At 46.6% G+C, this 20,918-nt stretch overlaps 1 protein-coding gene across 1 annotated transcript; it reads right to left on the reverse strand.

Moving 5' to 3' along the window:
* Window positions 1-214: 214 nt before the first annotated feature.
* Window positions 215-5,594, reverse strand: T265_04993 (hypothetical protein; the record flags this gene model as incomplete). The annotated part of the gene is made up of 6 exons (XM_009169883.1): window positions 215-594; window positions 2,975-3,403; window positions 4,428-4,510; window positions 4,557-4,646; window positions 4,685-4,920; window positions 5,038-5,594. 5 exons carry the CDS (start codon window positions 5,492-5,494, stop codon window positions 3,115-3,117), a joined length of 1,155 nt encoding a protein of 384 aa, XP_009168147.1.
* Between the last annotated feature and the right edge of the window lie 15,324 nt (window positions 5,595-20,918).

Here is a 20,918-nt window from a genome sequence, read left to right on the forward strand (position 1 = left end):
GCCAAAACAATAGATCTGCTACAAACGATAGAGCACTGACGACGCGCAGATTGACGCATCGGGACCAGAAACTCATGGTTGCAACTTGTACCGAAAGCTGATTCTGATTAGGAACTGTTCCTAACCTATCTACACCCATCAAACAAACAGCCGTTCCGACCTGGCGTGCTGTGTAGATTCAACCAAGGAAAGAGGAGAAATTCAAGCTGATTGTGATCACTATGTCGAGCAAGTTCGTAAGAACACAGGAGTTAAAGCTACTTAAAATATCGTTCAATGTATAACAATTGATTTGATTCATACTAAGATAAGAATAGTAGTAAAAGACTGATCGAAAATCAGGCTAATAAGGGGTTGTCTTTTTTTTCAAAGGGTGGGGGGGTGATGAGCGGCCGTAAAAGCAGAAAGCAATTTCGTTCGCAAGTTTCGATCTAAAATCACTGTGAAGTTACTGAGTAGGTCACCATCCAAGCCAAGGAAAAACTGTGCGATATAAATGCAAGAGCACGTGGGCTGCAACAAGGTCGATTCGGTATTGATTGAGGAAAGAAGATGAACCGCCACCATGAGGTTCGAAAGGACGGTGTGCAGTACCTGGAGGGTAGAGAGAAGAGAAATGGAAATCTTATCAAAACGCTTCCCACGAAGTGGTATGGTAGTAATGAAGAAAGTCCTAGTCTCTATAGCATAATGATCCAGTGGAAAGAAAAATAAATAAGCAGACTAGCATAAACAGGTGAGAGCATCACAGTCACGCTGAAAAGGCAAATGATAGTAGTCTGTTCAGTGACAGATCAAAATCTGTCGATACGGTTGATGAATTAGGGCTAACGATACCAATAAGACGAAGGAAAGCGGGAACGGTGGTCGACAAACAAGTTTCTATCCGTAATCCAAAACGAATGAAACAGGTCACAGAGGAACAGACCACAGTGCTTGCCCGACAGCTGAATAGTTGCCTATATAAGAACGCGTCTGTAGCTTAGCTCATTGTTGGGGTTTTACAGCATGGAGACAAATCTGTAAAACTGGCGGCTCGTTGCGTGATTGGGCAAATGGGGATGGGTGAAAGAAAGAACCGATGGAAATGGTTATATGAGAGGCATTACTACATGGGATAGATTGGACAGCTTTCCGGGACAAACTCGCCATCCATAAATGGATAGTCCTCATATAACCCCTATACCCTACGCGACACGTGGATGAAGTTGAGGCGCAATCACTGTCTTCCCAGTCTGTTAAGCTGCCGGTCTGGTCCGTAGAACATAAACGTTAATCCCGAAAGAACATGGCCTTCACGGCTGCAGCATCTGGCACGCTTCAGAGATGAACGGCCAAATAGCAACGTGGATAGCCAAGTATTTTGGACCAACAGTGTCCGTGTTAGGGTTTCTTCAATCAATAATATATGGTACTTGGAGGAAGCGTGTCGCGTTGTGTAGTTTCTCTGTGAAAGAGACAACTCTACACGGTGCTCGTCAACAATTGACCTTCATTCACATCCGTGAATGAAGGATGTGTACGAGTTAATCCCACTTGACGAGTCATTTAAGACCGTTTCCTCCTAAACATTATCTCGGCTGGAGACTCCCAATTTGGTGCATGTGGGTTTGAGGTCGTCCAGCAATTGATTAGGAAAGCAACAATGACATCATCTGTTGGTCCTTCTCTTCAAGGTTTCAACAGAGCTCGTTTGAAGGTATCCACAGATCTCTTGGCTTGATTGAGGGTGGTACGGTAGTGATCAGATATGCGATAGCGTGTTCCGAACTCGGAAGTCATTAAAAAAAGCTGAGGCGAACTGCGTACCAATGTCAGCCACTATTGTATCAGGTAACCCGAAACAACCGAATAGCTTCTGCAGTCGGTAGATGCTTCGGTATATGTCTTGCGCATGAAAAAGACTTCTGGCCACTTCGTCAAAGCGTCTACAATTATCAGGTAATCTAGGCCATCGATTGGACCCACAATCCAGGTGCAGCCGTTGCCACGGCACCTCAGGCATAGGCCGATCGTGTGGTTCACATAGGGGTAGATTCTTGGCTGCTTGAATGCATTAAGGACAACTTCGGTAATACTCTGACCACCGAATTCATTCGGTTAACTTCTGGGAGACCATTGTGAAACTGTTTGATTGCTCTTTTTCAGAGGACCTCTGGTACAAACCAGTGTGTTGTTGATAACACACAGGCACCCCTAAAAGAACCTGATAAATCTACTTCAAATAACTGTGGTGTGTTTTTCGACCGAACAACCGAAACTCAGACTTGTTCGGATGCTTCGGTGCATTTGATTAAGAAGGAGGGAATTAGCCGAATAACTGATCACTACTCAAGGGGCGAAAAGTGAAATATCACACAAGCGTATGACTCCAATGGTATGTGCGCAATGTGACGAGGAAAGCTCCAGTGGGTCGATCGTTTCACTTATTTTGGCTGGTATGCACCCGTTGTGGGTCAGAAAAATGCCATGGACCACACCTAAGGAAAACTTTCAGCAAGTGCGACAGTAATCAACACCGTCCATTACGGGAGAAAGTTAACATCCGATTTTCGGCGAATATGACCGAACAAAGAAACAAAGAACTCTGGATACCTTGATTGCTTTATGCTTATCCACGGTCAAGGCAACGGGATCGCTTTAGAAAGAAGCACCTGCATGACAGAAATGTTCAGGTTTGCACCATGGATGAGATCGTCGCATTTAGCACAAATGATACTGCCGTATTTGATCACTTCCGGAGTTACTTTCCGAAGATTATTCCAACCTAGACACCACTACCCACTCAACATAGTCAAGATATTGTGGTTCAAAGCGTGGATAACTCCAAAAACGTAAAAGGAAGGGGTGTACTGCGTCACCTTTTAGAAACCCCGCAGAGTTGTATTGCCAAACTACTTTGAATAACGGTAATAAAATTCTTCGGTGCCAACAAGCTTGAACCAACCTACACATAAAGGCGGTATAAACTTACCAAAGGTTGAAAGCTCAGAAAGCTGATGGTTCCGATTTTTTCACAAAAGTATATCAGGAGGAGAGACATGGCGCAAAGACATACGTGTCCTGGAAATTTCAGATAGTAACTTCGCATGTGGATCTATGCCTCCATTTGTCTCACACAGGGTTGGAGGCTTTGTAGAGGCCCACGGAAGGGACGTTCGCTATAAGACACATATCAGTAGGAAGATAACTGATGGAGTCACATACCTTGGTAGTTGTCCTGTTTGACGCAACTCTCCCATTATCATACATCAACATGGGACGTATCGCCTTCGGGGGTGGTGGCACCTTAGGACCTTCAGGAAGCCACGTAAGGCCGTACCGGAAATGAGTGTCTACAACATCCTGTACTCCCTTGATGCAAGCCATCCAGGCACGTATCCATTCTGTGTGCGTCGCATGACTGAAAGTGGAACGGTTCGGTAGTGAAAAAATGAAGCGCGTGAATACTAGCAATGCATGGAGTCTCTGGTCAGGCACAAATCGTGCGACCAACAGGGTAAAAGTGAGCCACGTGAATTAACATGGACTAACACTCTCTAACCATTGACAGTTGAATTACACAAAAGAATAGGAGTGGATTTTTGTTTTGCGTGAGCAGTTGATACAATGATGAGTGGTTGTTCAGACTCAAAGTTACATTCGAATAAGAAACAATTGGGAAGCAACTAATGCTCACTAGTGCTCAACTTCAAGTGGCTGCCTAGTGCATCAGAAACACCAATGCAACCACAACTTGTCAGGATCCACCGATAAGTAGTAAGATACCTATAGTAAAATCCACTCGAGTATACTGGAGCTGACGTAAGGCCAGTGATGTGGTGGAACTTTGATATCCCAACCTTGCAACAACAGCAGTACAAATCAGATCCATTATTGTTCTTCATGATCCACAGGTTAAGAACTGTCCAACTTGTGATACCATGCGATCGGAACCTGATTCAATAAACAGGGTACGGCGAGAATATCGATCACCTAGCATACGGAGCGCACAGACAACCCAGCACAGTTATTACAGCCGAATCAACTCGTCGGTAGGAAACTAGAGAACAGGTGGATATGTCACAACAACAAACTGAGTTGCTCCAGTACAACAGTGCAGAGTCACGCAAAATTCAAATAAACATGTAGTATTAATGTACCAGTTAACGAATTCCCCATTCGTGTGGTTAGTCAACATTATCAGCTAAACCTAAAACCCGGCTAAACATATCGATCACAGAGACTATCAATACTGATTTCCAGAGACCACGCATTCCTGAGAAATCGGCAAATGCAAGCCCGTCGAATGTGACCTCAGTTAGCCTAAAAGACGAGTTATCAAGGCTAGACTACAATAAGATTGAAACCGTCAATATCTGAAAAGACCTATTAGTTCTTCATCGAAACTAAAATGATAGAAGGAATTGAATGCCAGAAAAGCCCACCTGGAATAGCAATACTGGAAACCTTTATTGGCAAACGCATTTGTCGCCTCACGAATTTCCTTGACCAGAACGGACGACGTCGGCTGGAGGGAAATACGGGATAAGGGTAGACAAACAAGAGCGACGTACCACAGTACACCAAGCCAGTACAATGGCCGAATCTGCAACCATAGTCAGCTGGTGACGGCAAAGTGGATCTGGCATGTTTTGGTCGAAATCCTGAGGAAAAATAGGACAAAATGCGACACCAAACTTACGGCTATTTCCAACAATTTATAAGACACCGGTTTGTAGTATTCTTCCCAAACAATAGGGGTTGGTTTCACGTATGTGATTGAAAGTTTGATAAGATTGCGCACCAGTTCAAAGGCCTCACGAACCCGCAGCGACTGCTGTTTGACTTCCGGTCCAAGGCCAGTGCTCAGGACAAGGTAGTGTGGTAGTACTTTATCGATCAGTGCTTGGAATGCCAAGAGACCGCGACTGTCGACAACTGGGAATGAAAGCATAGTCGGAACCTGTGTCAGAAACTGATGGCTCAGACAAACATACACGTGCATACCAGCCTACATATGAACAAACTGGTATGCACACAAACAAGGGAACCTACCGGTCGAACGAATTCCAGCCAAATGTTCTAGACGCTGAACCAGCAACTCGAGACGTTCGTAGCATTCTTCGCTAAGCTCATTAGAACGTGACAGAGCACCCAAAATTGGTCGAATGAGACTGCAAGAATCTTCACTGGCCAGTAAGTTGATTTTCGACAGGTCAGCTGATCCCTCGGGATGATGTACAGAAGACCAACCTCCGAGGCTGGCCGAGGTGGTATCTCCCAGAACGGGTATTTGACTTGCTGTGGATAGTGAAACCGTTTCACGGGCACTCCCATCGCGTTCGCAGTGAGACTTCGTAACTGTAGCATTGACATGTGAAAGCTCAGTTATCGACGGTAAATCGGCTAAACTTTCACTACGATCGCGGGTGTGGAATTTAGTGAGCTTCTTTGATTCAAGAGGCTTGCCCCAACCAGAGAAACAGCCGAACAGGGTGAATTTCTTGGACATTGTACCCCCAAGACGAAATAAAATTAGGGTCGCTGTTATGGCACTGGAACGTGAAACACAATGACGTTCCACAATGTTTTACATCAGGAGAGGTTTGAAGGCTGCAACGAAAAGTGATAGGATTGTTGTAAAGTGACAAGGTCGCAAAACAATCGGACCCAGCCCCGGTATAAAAGAAATCATACAAGAGGTGAAACCATTGGAAACAAGGTGACACGGTGGATGCAAAACGTACGTCCGAGGTATCACTGCATTCCTCGTCTAACTATGCCAGAAAATGGAGCCTGGAGTCTGCCTTTCGGAAAGCCTCAATGAAAGACAAACTCAAAGAATAGGTTGAGCCAGAAAAGAAAATGTAAGGAAGTACCAGTTCGGAAAAAAACGTAAGGTGGGGGAGATTTTCGTAGACTTTGTCCGGAAGTAGACCACACACATTGGTATTTTTCTGCTTCAACCAAACACTCGAAACTTAGCTATGTGTGTGCGTGTGTACCGGATCCTATGCTCCGCAGTAAAAATGCGTTAGATTCAATAAATTAACAAGTATACAACCAGCCAACACCGAATCGAAAACTAGACGTTCACTGTAAGCCCTCTGCATCTCGACTTACCCTGTCTAAGCTTGGGAAACCTGGTAGTATCCCAGCCCTCGTGCTTCCTTCGGGTGTCACGGTAGCCATGTCCCGAAAGGGTATTACAGTAGAGGGGTTTGGAATTCACATCAAGCTACGTAGTGATTGTGTATTTTGGTACTCGTAGTGCTGCTGATGGGGTTTCGATGAGCCTCAAATGATTTGGAATTCACATGAAGTTACGTAGCACATTACGCCTCGTGGTGATGCTAATGACCCCACAATCCGAGCAACCATTTTAGTGCCTTTACCAAGGGAGAACTAAAATTATTCAACCTATTACAAACAAGTTTTCCTAAGATAAGTTCAAAGAACCCCAGGAGCCGTGACTCGTGAGTACGTTGATAAAACAAAGCGACCTCACGGATAAGCGATGACACACTGTCTTCATCGATTATTAACCATACATCCGAAACCGTCTCGGTTAGCACCTCGATTTTCGTTTCTCGTGAAAAAATGTCTTTGTTATGGAGGTTCACTGCGGCCTTAATGATTGCTCAATACGGACCAGTGGATTGGGCTCAGTCGTGTTTCGTAGTCACTTCACATCGGTGTATATGAAGTGGTGAACTTCGCCCAACATTATGATTGACCTACATGCAACACAAGTATGCTCACCTCACTTCTTGACCGTGTTGTATAAACTTGGTATACATCAGAGAAGTGAAACTTTCAACCGAAATTTTATCACGCAAATGAAGTCTACTCATGTTCGGAGACCGAGTTGTACTGAACAGTCATTTCGTCCACCTAGGAAATCACCAGTAGTATGTACTTAATAGATCTCTTCAGGATTCCAGTACTCGCAAGTGGTGGTTGATAAAAAGTGTGACTAACCCACATCTTGCCACAATCACATATGATGCGGTATTGACTGACTCCTCGAATGACGACTTCCCAGAAGACCAAGGCGAGTTGGTGGTTAATTTTTAACGCAGATCATGGACGTTTATCGAGACATATGTAAAAGAAATGGAAAACGACTCGATTGGCCGAACAAAAAGTGAACCGATGCGTATAAACGTATGGACGATAACCCTCGTTGTGTAGATGTTTTTATCGTCGCCCAATCATCCCAGTCACCCATTGGGGACTATCTAGCGCAACTTAACAGTAGGTATCCATTTGTGGAACCGGCATCGCAAGCAGAATTGAACAACTGTTCCATTTGCCCTACGATACCCTTCAACGAAGCCCTGGTCCCAAGTTAAGCAAAGATGCCCCCGAGGAAATTTAATGATCACGAAAACAAGCTAACTTTAGCAGTCTTGTCGGGATCAACTTTAACAAAATTTTGTGCAATGCCTGGAAAACAGAACCCGAAAAATCCGTCCACCTGACATACTTGAAAAGTAATAATAATAATAATAATAATAATAATAATAATAATACTCGTTCAGCTGTACCACTCTTTCGGTATTTGGCCGCGATGCCACCTGAAGGAAGCACGAGGGCTGGGATACTACCGGGTTGCCCAAGCCTAGACAGAAGTCGAGATGCAGAGGTCGGGTCCGAACCACGGATCCTTTGGTCAGCAAAATCGCGCTGCGACCACCGCCGTCTCGCTCCTAATAAAGCTAGTAAAACCGTCCGTCAGCGCCCAGGAGCTATTAAGACTGGTAACACGACCCAAAATTGCCCATAATCGATCTACCAAGGACAGTCACTTCAGCCATCTGACTTGGTTGTCATTTAGCTTATTGTCATCCTAAAAAATGCCTTTGGTCGAGTTTCACATGAAAGGCCTCGAAAGAATTTTCCGATGTCTTCGATCAATCAAAAACCGAAGGCGACCGACAGTGATGGTACTTGAGAGCAAGTACTGCTTTTCTATAGAGGAGAATGTCGGTAGCTCAGGTAGCGTAGATGGTCGTTGGCTTGTTCGCTGAGCTGGGCAATTTGGTTGCAAACGTTTCATCACCAATCGAGGTGACATCATCAGTGCGTAGCGGCGGGTTGGTGGTTGTCTAACTAACCCCCCGCTACGCACAACTACGCACTGATGATGTCACCTCGATTGGTGATGAAACGTTTGCAACCAAATTGCCCAGCTCAGCGAACAAGCCAACGACCAACTAGAAAACTGTTCACAAGTGGCAACCAACAAAATAAAAATAACCACGAAGACGTCTGCTTGAAAACTGTCCAAACTGTATGCCTCCTTGGTTTGGTTACAAGCACCACAAGACATGAAAACATGGCAATGTTGTGGAATGTAGGTAGCTCGGGTGTGCTGTTTGGTTGTTGGTCTGTTCGCCGAGCTTGGCAGTTGGATTGCAAACGTTTCATCACCAATCGACGTGACATCGTCAGTGCAGGGTTGAGCGGGTGAATTCCTCCTCTTCTGCTTGTGATTATATAACATCTAAACGGTATCTGGTAGTTCTAAAGGCGATCTTCGCGTAGTTTGATTGGCCTTCTGTGAATCTGACGTGGTCTCAATCTTCTGTATCTGGTTGGTTCGTTGGGCGCATTCAATTAGGCAGTTCTGTGTGTAGTTGTTCTCTAGTGATTCGGCCGCTTTCTTCTTGCTTTGTGGTGTGAGTTTGTTCCCTTGCTTGGTTGAGTCAGCGGCCTTCTGTTTTTCAGTGATTGTCTTCCTTTAATCCAATTAGTCGGTTGGTTGTCGTTAGGTTTCTTGGCTCAGAGTCCCATGACTGTGTGGTTCCTTTGCTCGTAACGGCTGATAGACTGGGTCAATGTCGATGTGTTTATTGATCGACTTCCCCTGTCTGGGCTTGGGCAACTTGGCAGTATTCCATACCTCGTGCTTCCTTCTGGTGGCATGGCAGTTAGGCACCGAAATGGTGCTACAGCTGAACGATGTACAATGTTGCTTACTGGACTTCGGCTTACTTTGTTTTCCATCCACAGAGATTGTCGTGAACACCTACCTTCAGAGGATCGCTGGGACCTGGTGCCTCTATTGTGTGCACACGACACTATGGATTATCTGTCGTTGTGGGATGGCGCTTGTGTTGAACAATGACAGTAAGGATGCTGAAACAGTCATCAGACCCCTTGTCTCCAAACGATCAGTTGTAGGCATCACGACGGAACGTTTTTTCTATTAAATTAACCTCTGCCATATTTCCAGCCACTACTTAATAAAGCGTTGTTTACCCATCTGTTGCATCACAGTAATGAACTAGGATCCACTTCCAGTGTATTCTCATTTCTAATCGGGACAGAAATGATGACGATGACGGAAAAAATGGGTTGGAAAGGGATTGCACAACCACTAACCCACCGCTACGCACAACTACGCACTGATGATGTCACCTCGATTGGTGATGAAACGTTTGCAACCAAATTGCCCAGCTCAGCGAACAAGCCAACGACCAGCATGTACTGCATGCATAACAGTCCACATGGAGAGTACGTTATGAATGAAGACAGGAACTGGAGACTTCGGTACAACTACTTCATGCATGGGGCTTGTCGAAATCCCATTAGAAAAACCGCGGATGAGAAGTATAGTTGTTCAAAAAAAGAGATTGATTGAAACGTTAATAGGGACAGTGTAAAACACAAAACTGGAATGTCGACAACGACATCGAAAACTGCCAAACCAAAGCCCTGCTAAACACTACATTCGATTCACACATATTCCTCAGTTCGTTCAGCTGTAACACTCTTCGGTGCATAGCTTCCATGACCCATGAAAGAAGTTCGAGGGCTGTAATACTGCCAAGGTGTTCAAGCCTAGATGCAGAGGATGGGTTCGGACCACGCTGTAGCCTAACTGTGCCTAACTGTCACGCCACCAGAAGGAAGCACGAGAGCTTGGATAATGCCAGGTTGGCCAAGCCTAGACAACAGGAAGTCAAGAGACAGAGGTCGGGTTCCAATCACGGACCTTCCGGTAAGTAAATTCACGCTCTAAAAATTAAGCCATCTCGCCCCCTTTGGCTAGCCTACAACAAACATCCGAGGGGCGTACACCTCCAACACTCAGTCAGACAATCCTAATAGAAACTAACAGCATAAACATACTTAAATTCGGTTAGCCCCCATATTGCTCATTGTCTCCAGCCGAGTACAAGAAGGGTCAGGTGGAGCTACACGAAAAATGCACACAAAATTTTCGTAACATCACTCATTGCATTGTCATGTCAAATTCTGTCCACTCCCAGGTTTGTGCAACTCCAAATTAGGCATGCGAAACAGCGCTCTTCTTGGCAGGAGGTAACTCGGCGTGTGAAGCATGGTACAACAATCTCGGCTTGCATTAATTGATGCATTCTTTATTGGAAGTGCTCTCTGGTTCACAAAAACTGGCCTTCTGATCACCCATTGTGAATTCGGCTATTCCAGCCAAATGCAACCAAAGTTCTGCGACACAGGTGGACAGAGACCTGAAGATTTCTAGGATCCTCCGCCTGAATCGGCTAATTCTCTATGCAGTAGGCAATACGGCTGGCACTGCAGTCTGATACACGCGTCCCTTAATATCCTGTGAGATGCCGTTTTTGTGCCATCACTTATTTAAATATAACGCAAATCTGTTCTTCAATATTTGTGCGTTCACTTCGTCTGCCACACTACTAATATGAATTTCAAGATACTCATAGTGTTCCACAATCTCTGGTGTCACTCTGAATCCTCAGGGGCATGTTCAGGGACTGTATGTCTAGTAGTATGGATTTTACACTCTGTGGGCACGAAGCAGGTGCCGGATGACCTCCGCCAGGTTTTCAAGTAACGCTTACGCTTACCATTTTCCAGGAATTAGAGCGGAGGTATCTGCGTACTCTCGGTAGATAAGGCCCTAGCTTGGAGCGATCCAAACACTAGGATTTTGGAGACCCTTTAGCATTTGCCTCACCACCTCCTTGATAATGAGATTAAAAAAACCGAAATGGAAATCGCTGTCTGGCACCATTGAATGTGGGAAAGCTTTCGGAGAACTACCACGCGTCTACAAATACGTGAATACAAACAGACCATAATATCCACGAACTTCTGGTGCATACCCAGGTACGCAAGAGTGTTGAACGAACTCTTGAGTTCTAGAAACGCCATGATTATGGGGCACCTGTATGCATGCAAGCAACCTTATGAAAATGGGCGCTCACCCCATCTAGTTGGAGACAGCCTGCGGACGTTTTCAGCATTTTTTGAATCTTTCATTTCCTCTGTTTTCGGATCCACCAAGCTTTTCGGTCTGCGCGGACATCAGTTGCACCTTAGTGTGGGACGAAAGGGGCGGTGGGTTGAGTTGTGGTTGCGGCCAGAAGGAAAAAAACCGAAATGGAAATCGCTGTCTGGCACCATTGAATGTGGGAAAGCTTTCGGAGAACTACCACGCGTCTACAAATACGTGAATACAAACAGACCATAATATCCACGAACTTCTGGTGCATACCCAGGTACGCAAGAGTGTTGAACGAACTCTTGAGTTCTAGAAACGCCATGATTATGGGGCACCTGTATGCATGCAAGCAACCTTATGAAAATGGGCGCTCACCCCATCTAGTTGGAGACAGCCTGCGGACGTTTTCAGCATTTTTCTTTTCTTTCATTTCCTCTGTTTTCGGATCCACCAAGCTTTTCGGTCTGCGCGGTCAGTTGCACTTAGTGTGGGACGAAAGGGGCGGTGGGTTGAGTTGTGGTTGCGGCCAGAAGGAATCTGCCGCAGGGACTCAGCTAAAGTCACGGTTATATCAGAGATTCAACGTCTGGATGAGGTCGGCTGGGTTGAGAGACATTGTTAGACTTAGCCCAGTCGCGCCATCAACGGCATTCGTGCATCCAAGTCATTGCCTTTAATGCATAACTTCCCTCCCAATTCCCCACTGAACGGTCCACTGACAGAGCTGTATTTACGCATCAATTTATCAGTTCCCGCCTCCAATCCGCAGTTACCCACACCACATCTCCAAATCACGGGTGAACGAAACTGTGGCAGCTACAACCACTATATGACAAGTACGCGGTTCTTACAGCTGACAATGATGATGATGGCCGACTGACTGCAGACAGAGGTTCCGGCAGTGAGTAACGCTTTTGACGTCTGCCTCCACTGGTCGTTAACATCCAGTGTCGAACCAACCGGCAGGCACTGGAGTACCCCGTTCTGATAGGTTTGGTTGAATCCTGGGTCCCAGTGGCTATGCGAGATATGCGCGTCTTGCACTGACTTAAAAAGCGCAAAGGAAAACAGCAGCGGACGCGTGCACGCTCAGAACCCACGCAGTTAGTCCAAAAGAAGTGGTAGGCAGTAATCGACCCTCATTACCGGTAACTGCTAGCTATAAGGTCAAGTTGGATTCAAGGCTGGTTCTTCGGTGAGCACCACGTTGTCAAGCAACTTTCGCTGTTTCGGAAATTGGCAGTGCAAACGGACATTATGTGATCGACACACGTCCGTAGCAGGCACTCTCCGTTGTCCGTGCACCTCGTCTACGACCACCAAATCGTGCCTCAGCAGTGCTTAGTCTACCTACCTGAGCGTTCATGTCACACGTAACCACTGTAAAGGAGCACCTAGAACGCCATAGAAACCGTACTTGGTAGATTCAGGGGTACGAGGCGCTGGGGCGAAAGCAGACACAATAAAAAGTGAGCGACGGACCTCGCTTTCTCGTGATTCTTTGTAGGACATTGACGGATGGGTATCCAACTAAACAGAGATGCTTCTGCTTAGTCAATCAATACGATAGCTTTCCCGATTCCCCCACTTAACAGCCCACTGATAAGGCTGTATTTACGCAACAATTTATCACCTTCCGCCTCCAATACGCAGCTACCTACCCCACTTCCCCAATCATCGGTGAACGAAACTGTGGCAGCTACAACCACTGTAGGAGTACGCGGTTCTTTCAACTGACAACGTATCCGGCTGAAGCAGCTTTAGCGCAGCCGGAACCTGGAAGACAGAAAGGAAGAAATCAATCACAGTACTTGTGTCCTGTATCCTGTTTCTGACAGATAACACATCAATGCAGCGAGAATCCAGAGAACAAGAGCCACCTGTTGTCCTGCTTGGTTCAGTGTGCAAACACTAAATGCAAGTAAGTAGACCCGGAGTCTGAAAGACTTTAGGGTGTTCAGAGTTGGTAATACAGTCTGACGCGTAGAAGCTGCAGCTGGTGATGCATGGCGAACAAAGCGGTCAGTCCTGGTACAGCGACCTGCAAAGAAAGCATCCAAACTATGGTGGAGTAAGGTAGAAGAGGGAACATTTAAAGATGTAACAAGAGGTGTCAGCAGTAGCATGCTTTCGCTTACTCGTCCTGCTGTATGCAGCATGTAAGGCGCTGCTGCTGATGATACCATATGATGGTCAGTGTGGCGCGATAATATTTTCAGCAGTGACGTTCACGGTTGTGCGCGGGCTGGGATACTGTAAGGGCGCCTTCACCCTGACAGGCGGACGACTAGTCTTCAACCAAAACCTGACTTCAAGGCAGCGCGTGGGTATCTGCAGACCACTACTACCACATTAGTGCATGTCTCTTAAGGATATGGTCGTGGCCGTCCCAACCCCCAACCTAGAGGACCAGGAGGCAGTTCCTTGCAGCTCTATCCACTGACAAGCCTAGGATAAGAAACTCAGCGTGTCAAAGTGAAAACCCTCAGCAAAGCTTAGTTGCTCACTGGGACAAACATTCCTACACCGTGATAAGATCATCTCGTTGCAGCGAGGAAATAGAAATTCCGTCTTAGCGACTGGTAACACTCGGTTGAATGGCAAGAGGGCTCCCTGCACGTTTAGGCTAGTATGCGTAGCAGGGGGTTGAGCCGCATTAGTAGACTCCAGTGCCCTTATTGATATCCAGTAATTCGACTTCTCTGAAACAATGAAAGTCGATTATAGTGCAATTTTAACTCAGCTTTACTGTCTAGACGTGAACACACTCCTATCCAATGGTCCCTAACAACCCTTCGTTTCAACATGTGATCACTTGAAATCCTTCCGTGATTGACAGATGAGTGGCACTATATCCCGTCTAAGTGTGAATTAACCAAGCAGCTAATCAGCTGGTCGTGGCTTCAGAACTCCACGTAGTTTCGTGAGATGCGCACTGAAGATAATTCTCAATCGAGGTGAAACAGCTGTACAATGCTTTGTGATCATCGCACAGATTGGCCTCACTTAAAAGACGAAGCCCCAACTGAAAATTCCCATGTTTCTTCACGCAGTCAACAATCGTCGACCGATGGGTCAACTCTTTAAAGAGATTTCACCATACGGATATGGTATAGGGCCTCGACACATATACACCTTCCTATGCAAGAGATGGAGTAATCCTGTAGCCGCAGTCTGTGGTGACGGGAAAAATGGAAAACCGAAAACCTCGAGATTGTCATTGATCCTACATTCAATCCATCTTCAGCTGTAAAAAACACATACTTGCTGTACAGTGCTTATAGCTGCCACAGATTCTTTCGCCGATGATTCGGAGAAGTGGAGTAGATAGCTACACATTGAAGGCGGTAGCTGATTTAGATGATGCGTCCATACAGGGATGTCGATGGAGTTTTCACTGGGAAGATCGCGAGGTGATAAACGTATTGGAGGCAATGCCTTAGATGCATGAGTGATATTGAGGGCCCAACAGGGTCATGTCTGTCAATGTCTCTGACCATCGATATGTCATGTCTCAGAGGTCCCCAACCAGGGAGACAGCAATCACCAGCACAGCTGGCTTTGCTGGTAATGACTTTCAAAAAAATCGTTCAGCTGTAGCCCCATTTCGGTGCCCAACTGCCATGCTACCAAAAGGAAGCACGAGGATACTGCCAAGTTGCCCAAACCTAGGCAGGGGAAGTCGAGAGGCAAAGGTCGGATACAACCCACGGATCTCTCGATCAGTAAATATGCGTATTAACCACTGAGCTATATCGCTTTCGCACTTCACCGCCAAATCATTGCTTGACCTCTCATGGCTCGTCTCCATCCTTCGCGAGGTTGTGCGAAAAGGGCTCTTTCAGGAAGTTAGTCGATTAACATATGGAAAATATTACCAAGTCAGCACAACCTATGGAGTATAATCAGCTTCTTTATCGTAGCCGAGTTATTTCTTCCTAAAACCATTCGACCTACTTCAGGAATACTAATCCGGTGTTCCACCAGAGTACGGAAATGCTTTCAAGACATCGATTGCCGAACACCGAAAGTCTTGACGTCCTCAGCGCGCGATGGCTGGGATTCTGACCCATTTCATAATACGTGACGCACCGCAGTATTGTAAACTCAACCCCTAAGAATAAGCTGATGTCACGCCTACGCCACAGATGATGCAGGTTCACGAAAGCTTCTCTAGCCATCCCAATCCGGATGGAAATATCATCTCTCGCGCGACCACCGGAATTAATACAAGTCCCTGGTTAGAGAAATTCATCTAACAACTCAAGCGGCTCATCCGCTAGCAAGAGTTAGGGCTCGAGCCCACCCAGTCTTGCAGCATCACTCTACACTTTGTAGGTGTGAAGTGCATGCCAAACAGTGAGTCAGATTTATTTAGACTACTTAACATTGCCTGCATTACGACGGTGTTAGATCCTACAAGAGCTGTCTCGTCTGCGTACTTGATATCTGTGAGCGAATGCCTCAGGAGCACTTCCGCCCCACAGGCATTAGGATCTAGCAGTGAATTTTCCATAATTATATCAATGACGAAGTTGAAGATGTGGTGGACCACGTGGACCTTCCAGCGTCTGCGGAAGTTGGCTTACAGCGCGTTAAGAAGGCTCAAGAGTTTACCGGGGAAATTAATGCACCACAGCCACTGCTATTCGGGTGGCATGACAGCTAGGCACCGAAGGGATTACAGCTGAACGATTTTTTATATATCACCAATGAGCTTTGTTACATGGGTCACCAGGGATTCTTCATCTTCTTTGGAAAGGGCTGGATACAGACCGTCCGGTCCTGGTGCCTTCTTACGTTTCCGTACGGACGATTCGTGCTTTGTTTCTTCTTCCGATGGACAATTAAAGTTTAATTATCATTCGCACGTACGCACTACCTCCAGAGGCCGTGTTGCAGGAGGCCAGCTAAGCTGTGCAGCCCTTCTTTCCAGTGGATATTTTTGCGAGTGAACTAATGAAGTGCCTTTTTCACCAATCGTTCTACTGACCGTTTGTTCCCAGGGCTAGTCGATCGTACCAGTCGATATAAGGCATAACTGTTTCTGATAATAAAAGCCTCTTCTCTCTCGAGCTTTCGATGTCCATCAGAGCTCTCGGTCTACCTTTAGGCTCTTCGCTATTTGGCATTCGAAAGATTTGCGTGAGCTGTGGTACTCGTTGCCTTCTGATATGGATTTCGTAGTACCAATGAGGACGACGGCGATCTCGGCTACATCCACCGGTCATGTGGTCGAATCGGAGACATCAAACAGACGGCACTGGACGCCGCCATCACAGCTCCTCTCGAATTTCGCCACGCTTCATCGGCGTGCTCGCTATAAATACAGTATTGGTTTACCGTACAGAGTTGTTGAGCTAGCTGGGATTGATACTATTGAGCATGCTTCTTGCTGATTTGCGATGGCCTGAAGGGAAACCAACTGCCAGGCGCGCACACACCATGGAGTGATCGGAATCAAGTTGCGTGCCCCCAGAAGGGACGGTAATCTTAAATTGTTGTCGGTGGTTGACAGCCACGTGACTCAACTAGGTCCATGGTTGATTTGCAGTCGATAGTCACCGGGTTACGCGATGCGAACGTTTGTACTGAAAGTCCGTACCAGCCAGAAACAGTTGACTTTTAGCACACGACTGGAAAAGCCACTCTCTATTGTCTGTGCGACGAGCTCCTACTCCGAATCGACCGCCCGAATGTGATTCTACGGAGCTCATACATTGGCATTCAAATCGCCTTCAGGGATCACAATGTCGGCGCTTTTTGCCTGACGAATGAGCCTGGATAGCTCTCGATAGAAAGTATCCTTCTCCGCATCGGAACTGCAGTCCGTTGGGGCATAAGCCGACACGACAAACAGGTACCGCTTCTTATGCTGAGAAGCACTGAGCTTGAATGAACTGGATAATCGGACAGAGCAAAGATGACTGTTCATTGGGATCCAATTCAGCAAAAGCGCGTTCAGCTCTGGGGCTGAGTGCAACTCTCACGCCACTAATTCACGAGACGTCGCCTCTGGATCACCGGACACACGGAAAGAGAAAGTTGGAAAGGCCGAGTCTAGCCATGGAGTTCTGAGACGCTTGACTCTTGTATGCATGCTTCGGATATACAGGGCATAGTGAGTAGAGTATAGGGTTTCAACGAGCATTGTCTGCTGGCCTATTCGACATAGTTCGGACGTTAGCTCTTACGTAGAAGGGATCTCGTAGATTTATCAGGGTGTTATTTTTATTGTTAGTGGGCAGCAGAGACCTAAAGTCCCATCATTCAGGTACCTGACAGTCAAATGATTAAGCAACGCCCGCTGGTGGGAACATCGGTGGACACAGAACTGTGCGTGCAAATGATATTTCCCGGTTGCCCAGGTTAATAAAAGGGGTTTGGTTGAGGTACCTCACCTTGAGTCTTTGATTCAAAAGTCTAACCCAAAAGGTAGTGCGAGGACATGGGGTTTTGTTCGGGGACCTTGCCCCTAACCTCTGTCTCTCAAGTCTGACACACGAGACAGCGGAAAGAATGGTTTTCTTTAGGGACCCTTCCCGGAGCCGATGAATTCATGGTGCTACTTTTTCGGCCGCAGGGGATTAGGCCAACCGAAGGTGCAGGGAGTAAGCTATTACTGTCCAATTCCCGATGCGGCTGCGCATGGCGGGTGCCTTGTGATCAGCACCGAGATCTTTCGTTTTAAAAGTATTTCGACAGTATTGAACGATTCTCCAGTGGTCCCGGTGTACCGTTGGCCGACCGGAATGTGCAGGTTGTACAGCCGACCTTTTCTGACCCGACATTCCTCAGGGAAATGCAGTACCGATACTTCCATGAATATGGGCATGTCGGTAACTTGGGGGAATGTACCTTACTGACCTGACACTATTATCGCAGAGGACGGGACGACCGCACCCACAGATAGCCCCGCAGCCCGATTATTCGTAGTACGTTTACAGATTCGCGCATCATCCTCATCACCGACAGACACACAAGCAACAGGCACTGGCGCATAGCTGTCATCACCAAAGAGGGCGGCCTCAATGAAGAATATAATTCGAAGGGAAGCTCAAATGTTTGACCCGAAGGGTTCCTATGTCCGTAGTGTCAGGCAGAGCCCTGGTCCGTCCTACGGATCGCAACTAGGCGCTGCATTGTCCAGTGAGCCCAAGCCTCACGCTATTGGTCAGATGATGAGCCACTTGTCGGTCCACAATTGAGTTCGGATCCGATTGGTCTAAAATAGGTCCGTAGCAAAGCATGTCGCACCACCCACTGAATGCAGGTCGCTAATAGCACCTCCAACAAGCGCTCAAATCCCCATTGCGATTTCGGTCGATCCTAACGCGCACACCCGAAACTCCTCTGAAGCCACATTCTGAACACAGTAAACTTAGAGGACGTGTAGTATTGGCGGTATTTATTCGAAATCCTGAAATATTCTTTCTTTTCTTTAATTTAAACCGTTTAAACCAATTCAGGGTCTATTTGTGACGCGGAATTAGCATTTTTAGTGGCTGCTGTGGCTTAGTGAAAAAGCTCCGTGAAGGCGGCGGAAGATTTCAACGTGAAATTGGTTTCTCAATGGCATTCTCGATTTCTGAATTTCACAATGCCTAGAACGAGCACATAGGTCTAGCCACGCCCGGTCTATTTGTGACGCGGAATTAGCATTTTTAGTGGCTGCTGTGGCTTAGTGAAGAAGCTCCGTGAAGGCGGCGGAAGATTTCAACGTGAAATTGCTTTCTCAATGGCATTCTCGATTTCTGAATTTCACAATGCCTAGAACGAGCACATAGGTCTTAGCCACGCCCGATCTCAGGATCTCAGGAGTATTCGAACCTTATTAGGTATCTTGGGGACATATTGTTTGTTGGTTGGCTACCACGAGTAGGCCCCGATGTGGTGCTTTAATGGGCACCTCCTAACGAATTTCCTGTTTGAAGTTGCTCAATATTCCTGAAGAATTAGAGGGCCGGGGCACTGATCGGATATGCTTTACCAACGTCTCCCCAAAGAAGCGAGGAGTCCCGTTGTAAATGATTGCCGACGAAAGTGTTGAGGTGACAAAACGTGATATATTGGCATGAGATTTTAATTGACGGCCGAACTTGGTACCGATGGATCAGCATGCCGCTCTCGACCCAGCCCACTTGACCCTGGATCCATGCGGTCGAAAACCCCGCACGATCTTCATCGGACACATTCAGTAATCCACCAGCTAAACCGCTTGGCTTGATTTCTCTTGTATTTGTGCGCTGCTCTCTTGTCGGTTAACTTTGGTGAAGGATGCTTGCGCATCTCGCTGGCTGCACCTCAGTTTGAAATGACGCTCAAACACATCGGTCATGACTCATTTATCTGTTTTATTCCCCCCAAACGTGACGATGCCAAAGTCTCAGCTCTGTTCCCGCTCTGATATCGAGACCAATGTTCCCTGGGGATGAACGATCGGGAATGGACTAACAAGTGCTCTCTAGTTATCTAGACGAAAATTCATGGTCACCACACACCGACGATTCCACGTAGCTGCTGATTTACGAACAAAGCACAAATCTCGAGTGCCGCAGTTCCATCACAGATAACGCTCAAAATGTTCAACGCAAGTTTCGGCAGGGCTGGTTATTGAATATCGTTTGAATTCGCTCTATTCGATCAACATGACAAACTGAATGAATCGGTTTGCGCAAGTCCAGCCCAAGTATTTTCTTTGCATTGCTCAATACTGAGGTACGTAAAACGTAACGCGATGGTGATGCACTGCGCCGACAAAAAACAGACGGCATAGTGAGGAACCTCACGTTGAAGAACATCAGAAACGGGAAATTCAGTTTGGTATCTTGTAGAAATCGGGTTGTTATGCAAAAAACCAGCGCGCGGTCGAAAGGGCGCCAACCTACTTGACAGCATTTGGTGTATTCTGAAAAGGGGGTCTCAAACATTTTTCAAAAATTTGACTACAGGAGACGCAGATGTGCTGGCATTCCGTGAAATGCGGAACAGCTGCAAGTCAGAAATCCGTAAATGGAACACGCGAAAACAGAACACCACTATAGACCTCCTTGCGGGACAAGGAGAAGGAGTGACCCAATAGTCACAGGCGGCTCTATGCAGGCATATACTCATCCTGGGCGTCGTCCTCACATCCAAACTTGTCACGGCGAAGCTGAGAACGACCTCCAACCGACGTGGTCTTCAAAGAAGTGTATCCGTCCTCCGTATCAGGGCCAGACGAGGTCAATACTGGAATCCTGAAGGAAACTTAGTTCACCTTCGCAAAAAATTTCTACCTGGTAATTCGTCAGCCCATCGATCAGGGTAAACTTTTGTCTATTTGGAAGTAAGGGATTTTCACGTCAATCTGCAAAACTTGTGACCGACTATCGTCCGGCAGCTACAGGCCTGTTAAAATAGCTAGTGTGCCGGGCAAGATGATTGAACGCACTCTGACGCAAGCCATCATAAATCAAATTACGACCAACAAATTGTTTTTTTCCAGTTCAGTATGAATTTCTCCCAAACCGTTCTTGCGTGACGAACATGCCCGTTCCAGTCCTGGGGCAGCAGGGATAAAAAAAACTAGCAAAATATCCGGAGTCGGGAGGTGAGAGAGGGAAGGATTCGGAGAAACGGTTTTGCTATACTTGACTGGGTTTCACGAAACGACGTAGCGATCGCCGCCTGGGAAGCATGGACCACATGTAGTTGT

The sequence above is a fragment of the Opisthorchis viverrini genome, assembly GCF_000715545.1.
Source record: "Opisthorchis viverrini unplaced genomic scaffold opera_v5_88, whole genome shotgun sequence".
NCBI lineage: Eukaryota > Metazoa > Platyhelminthes > Trematoda > Opisthorchiida > Opisthorchiidae > Opisthorchis > Opisthorchis viverrini.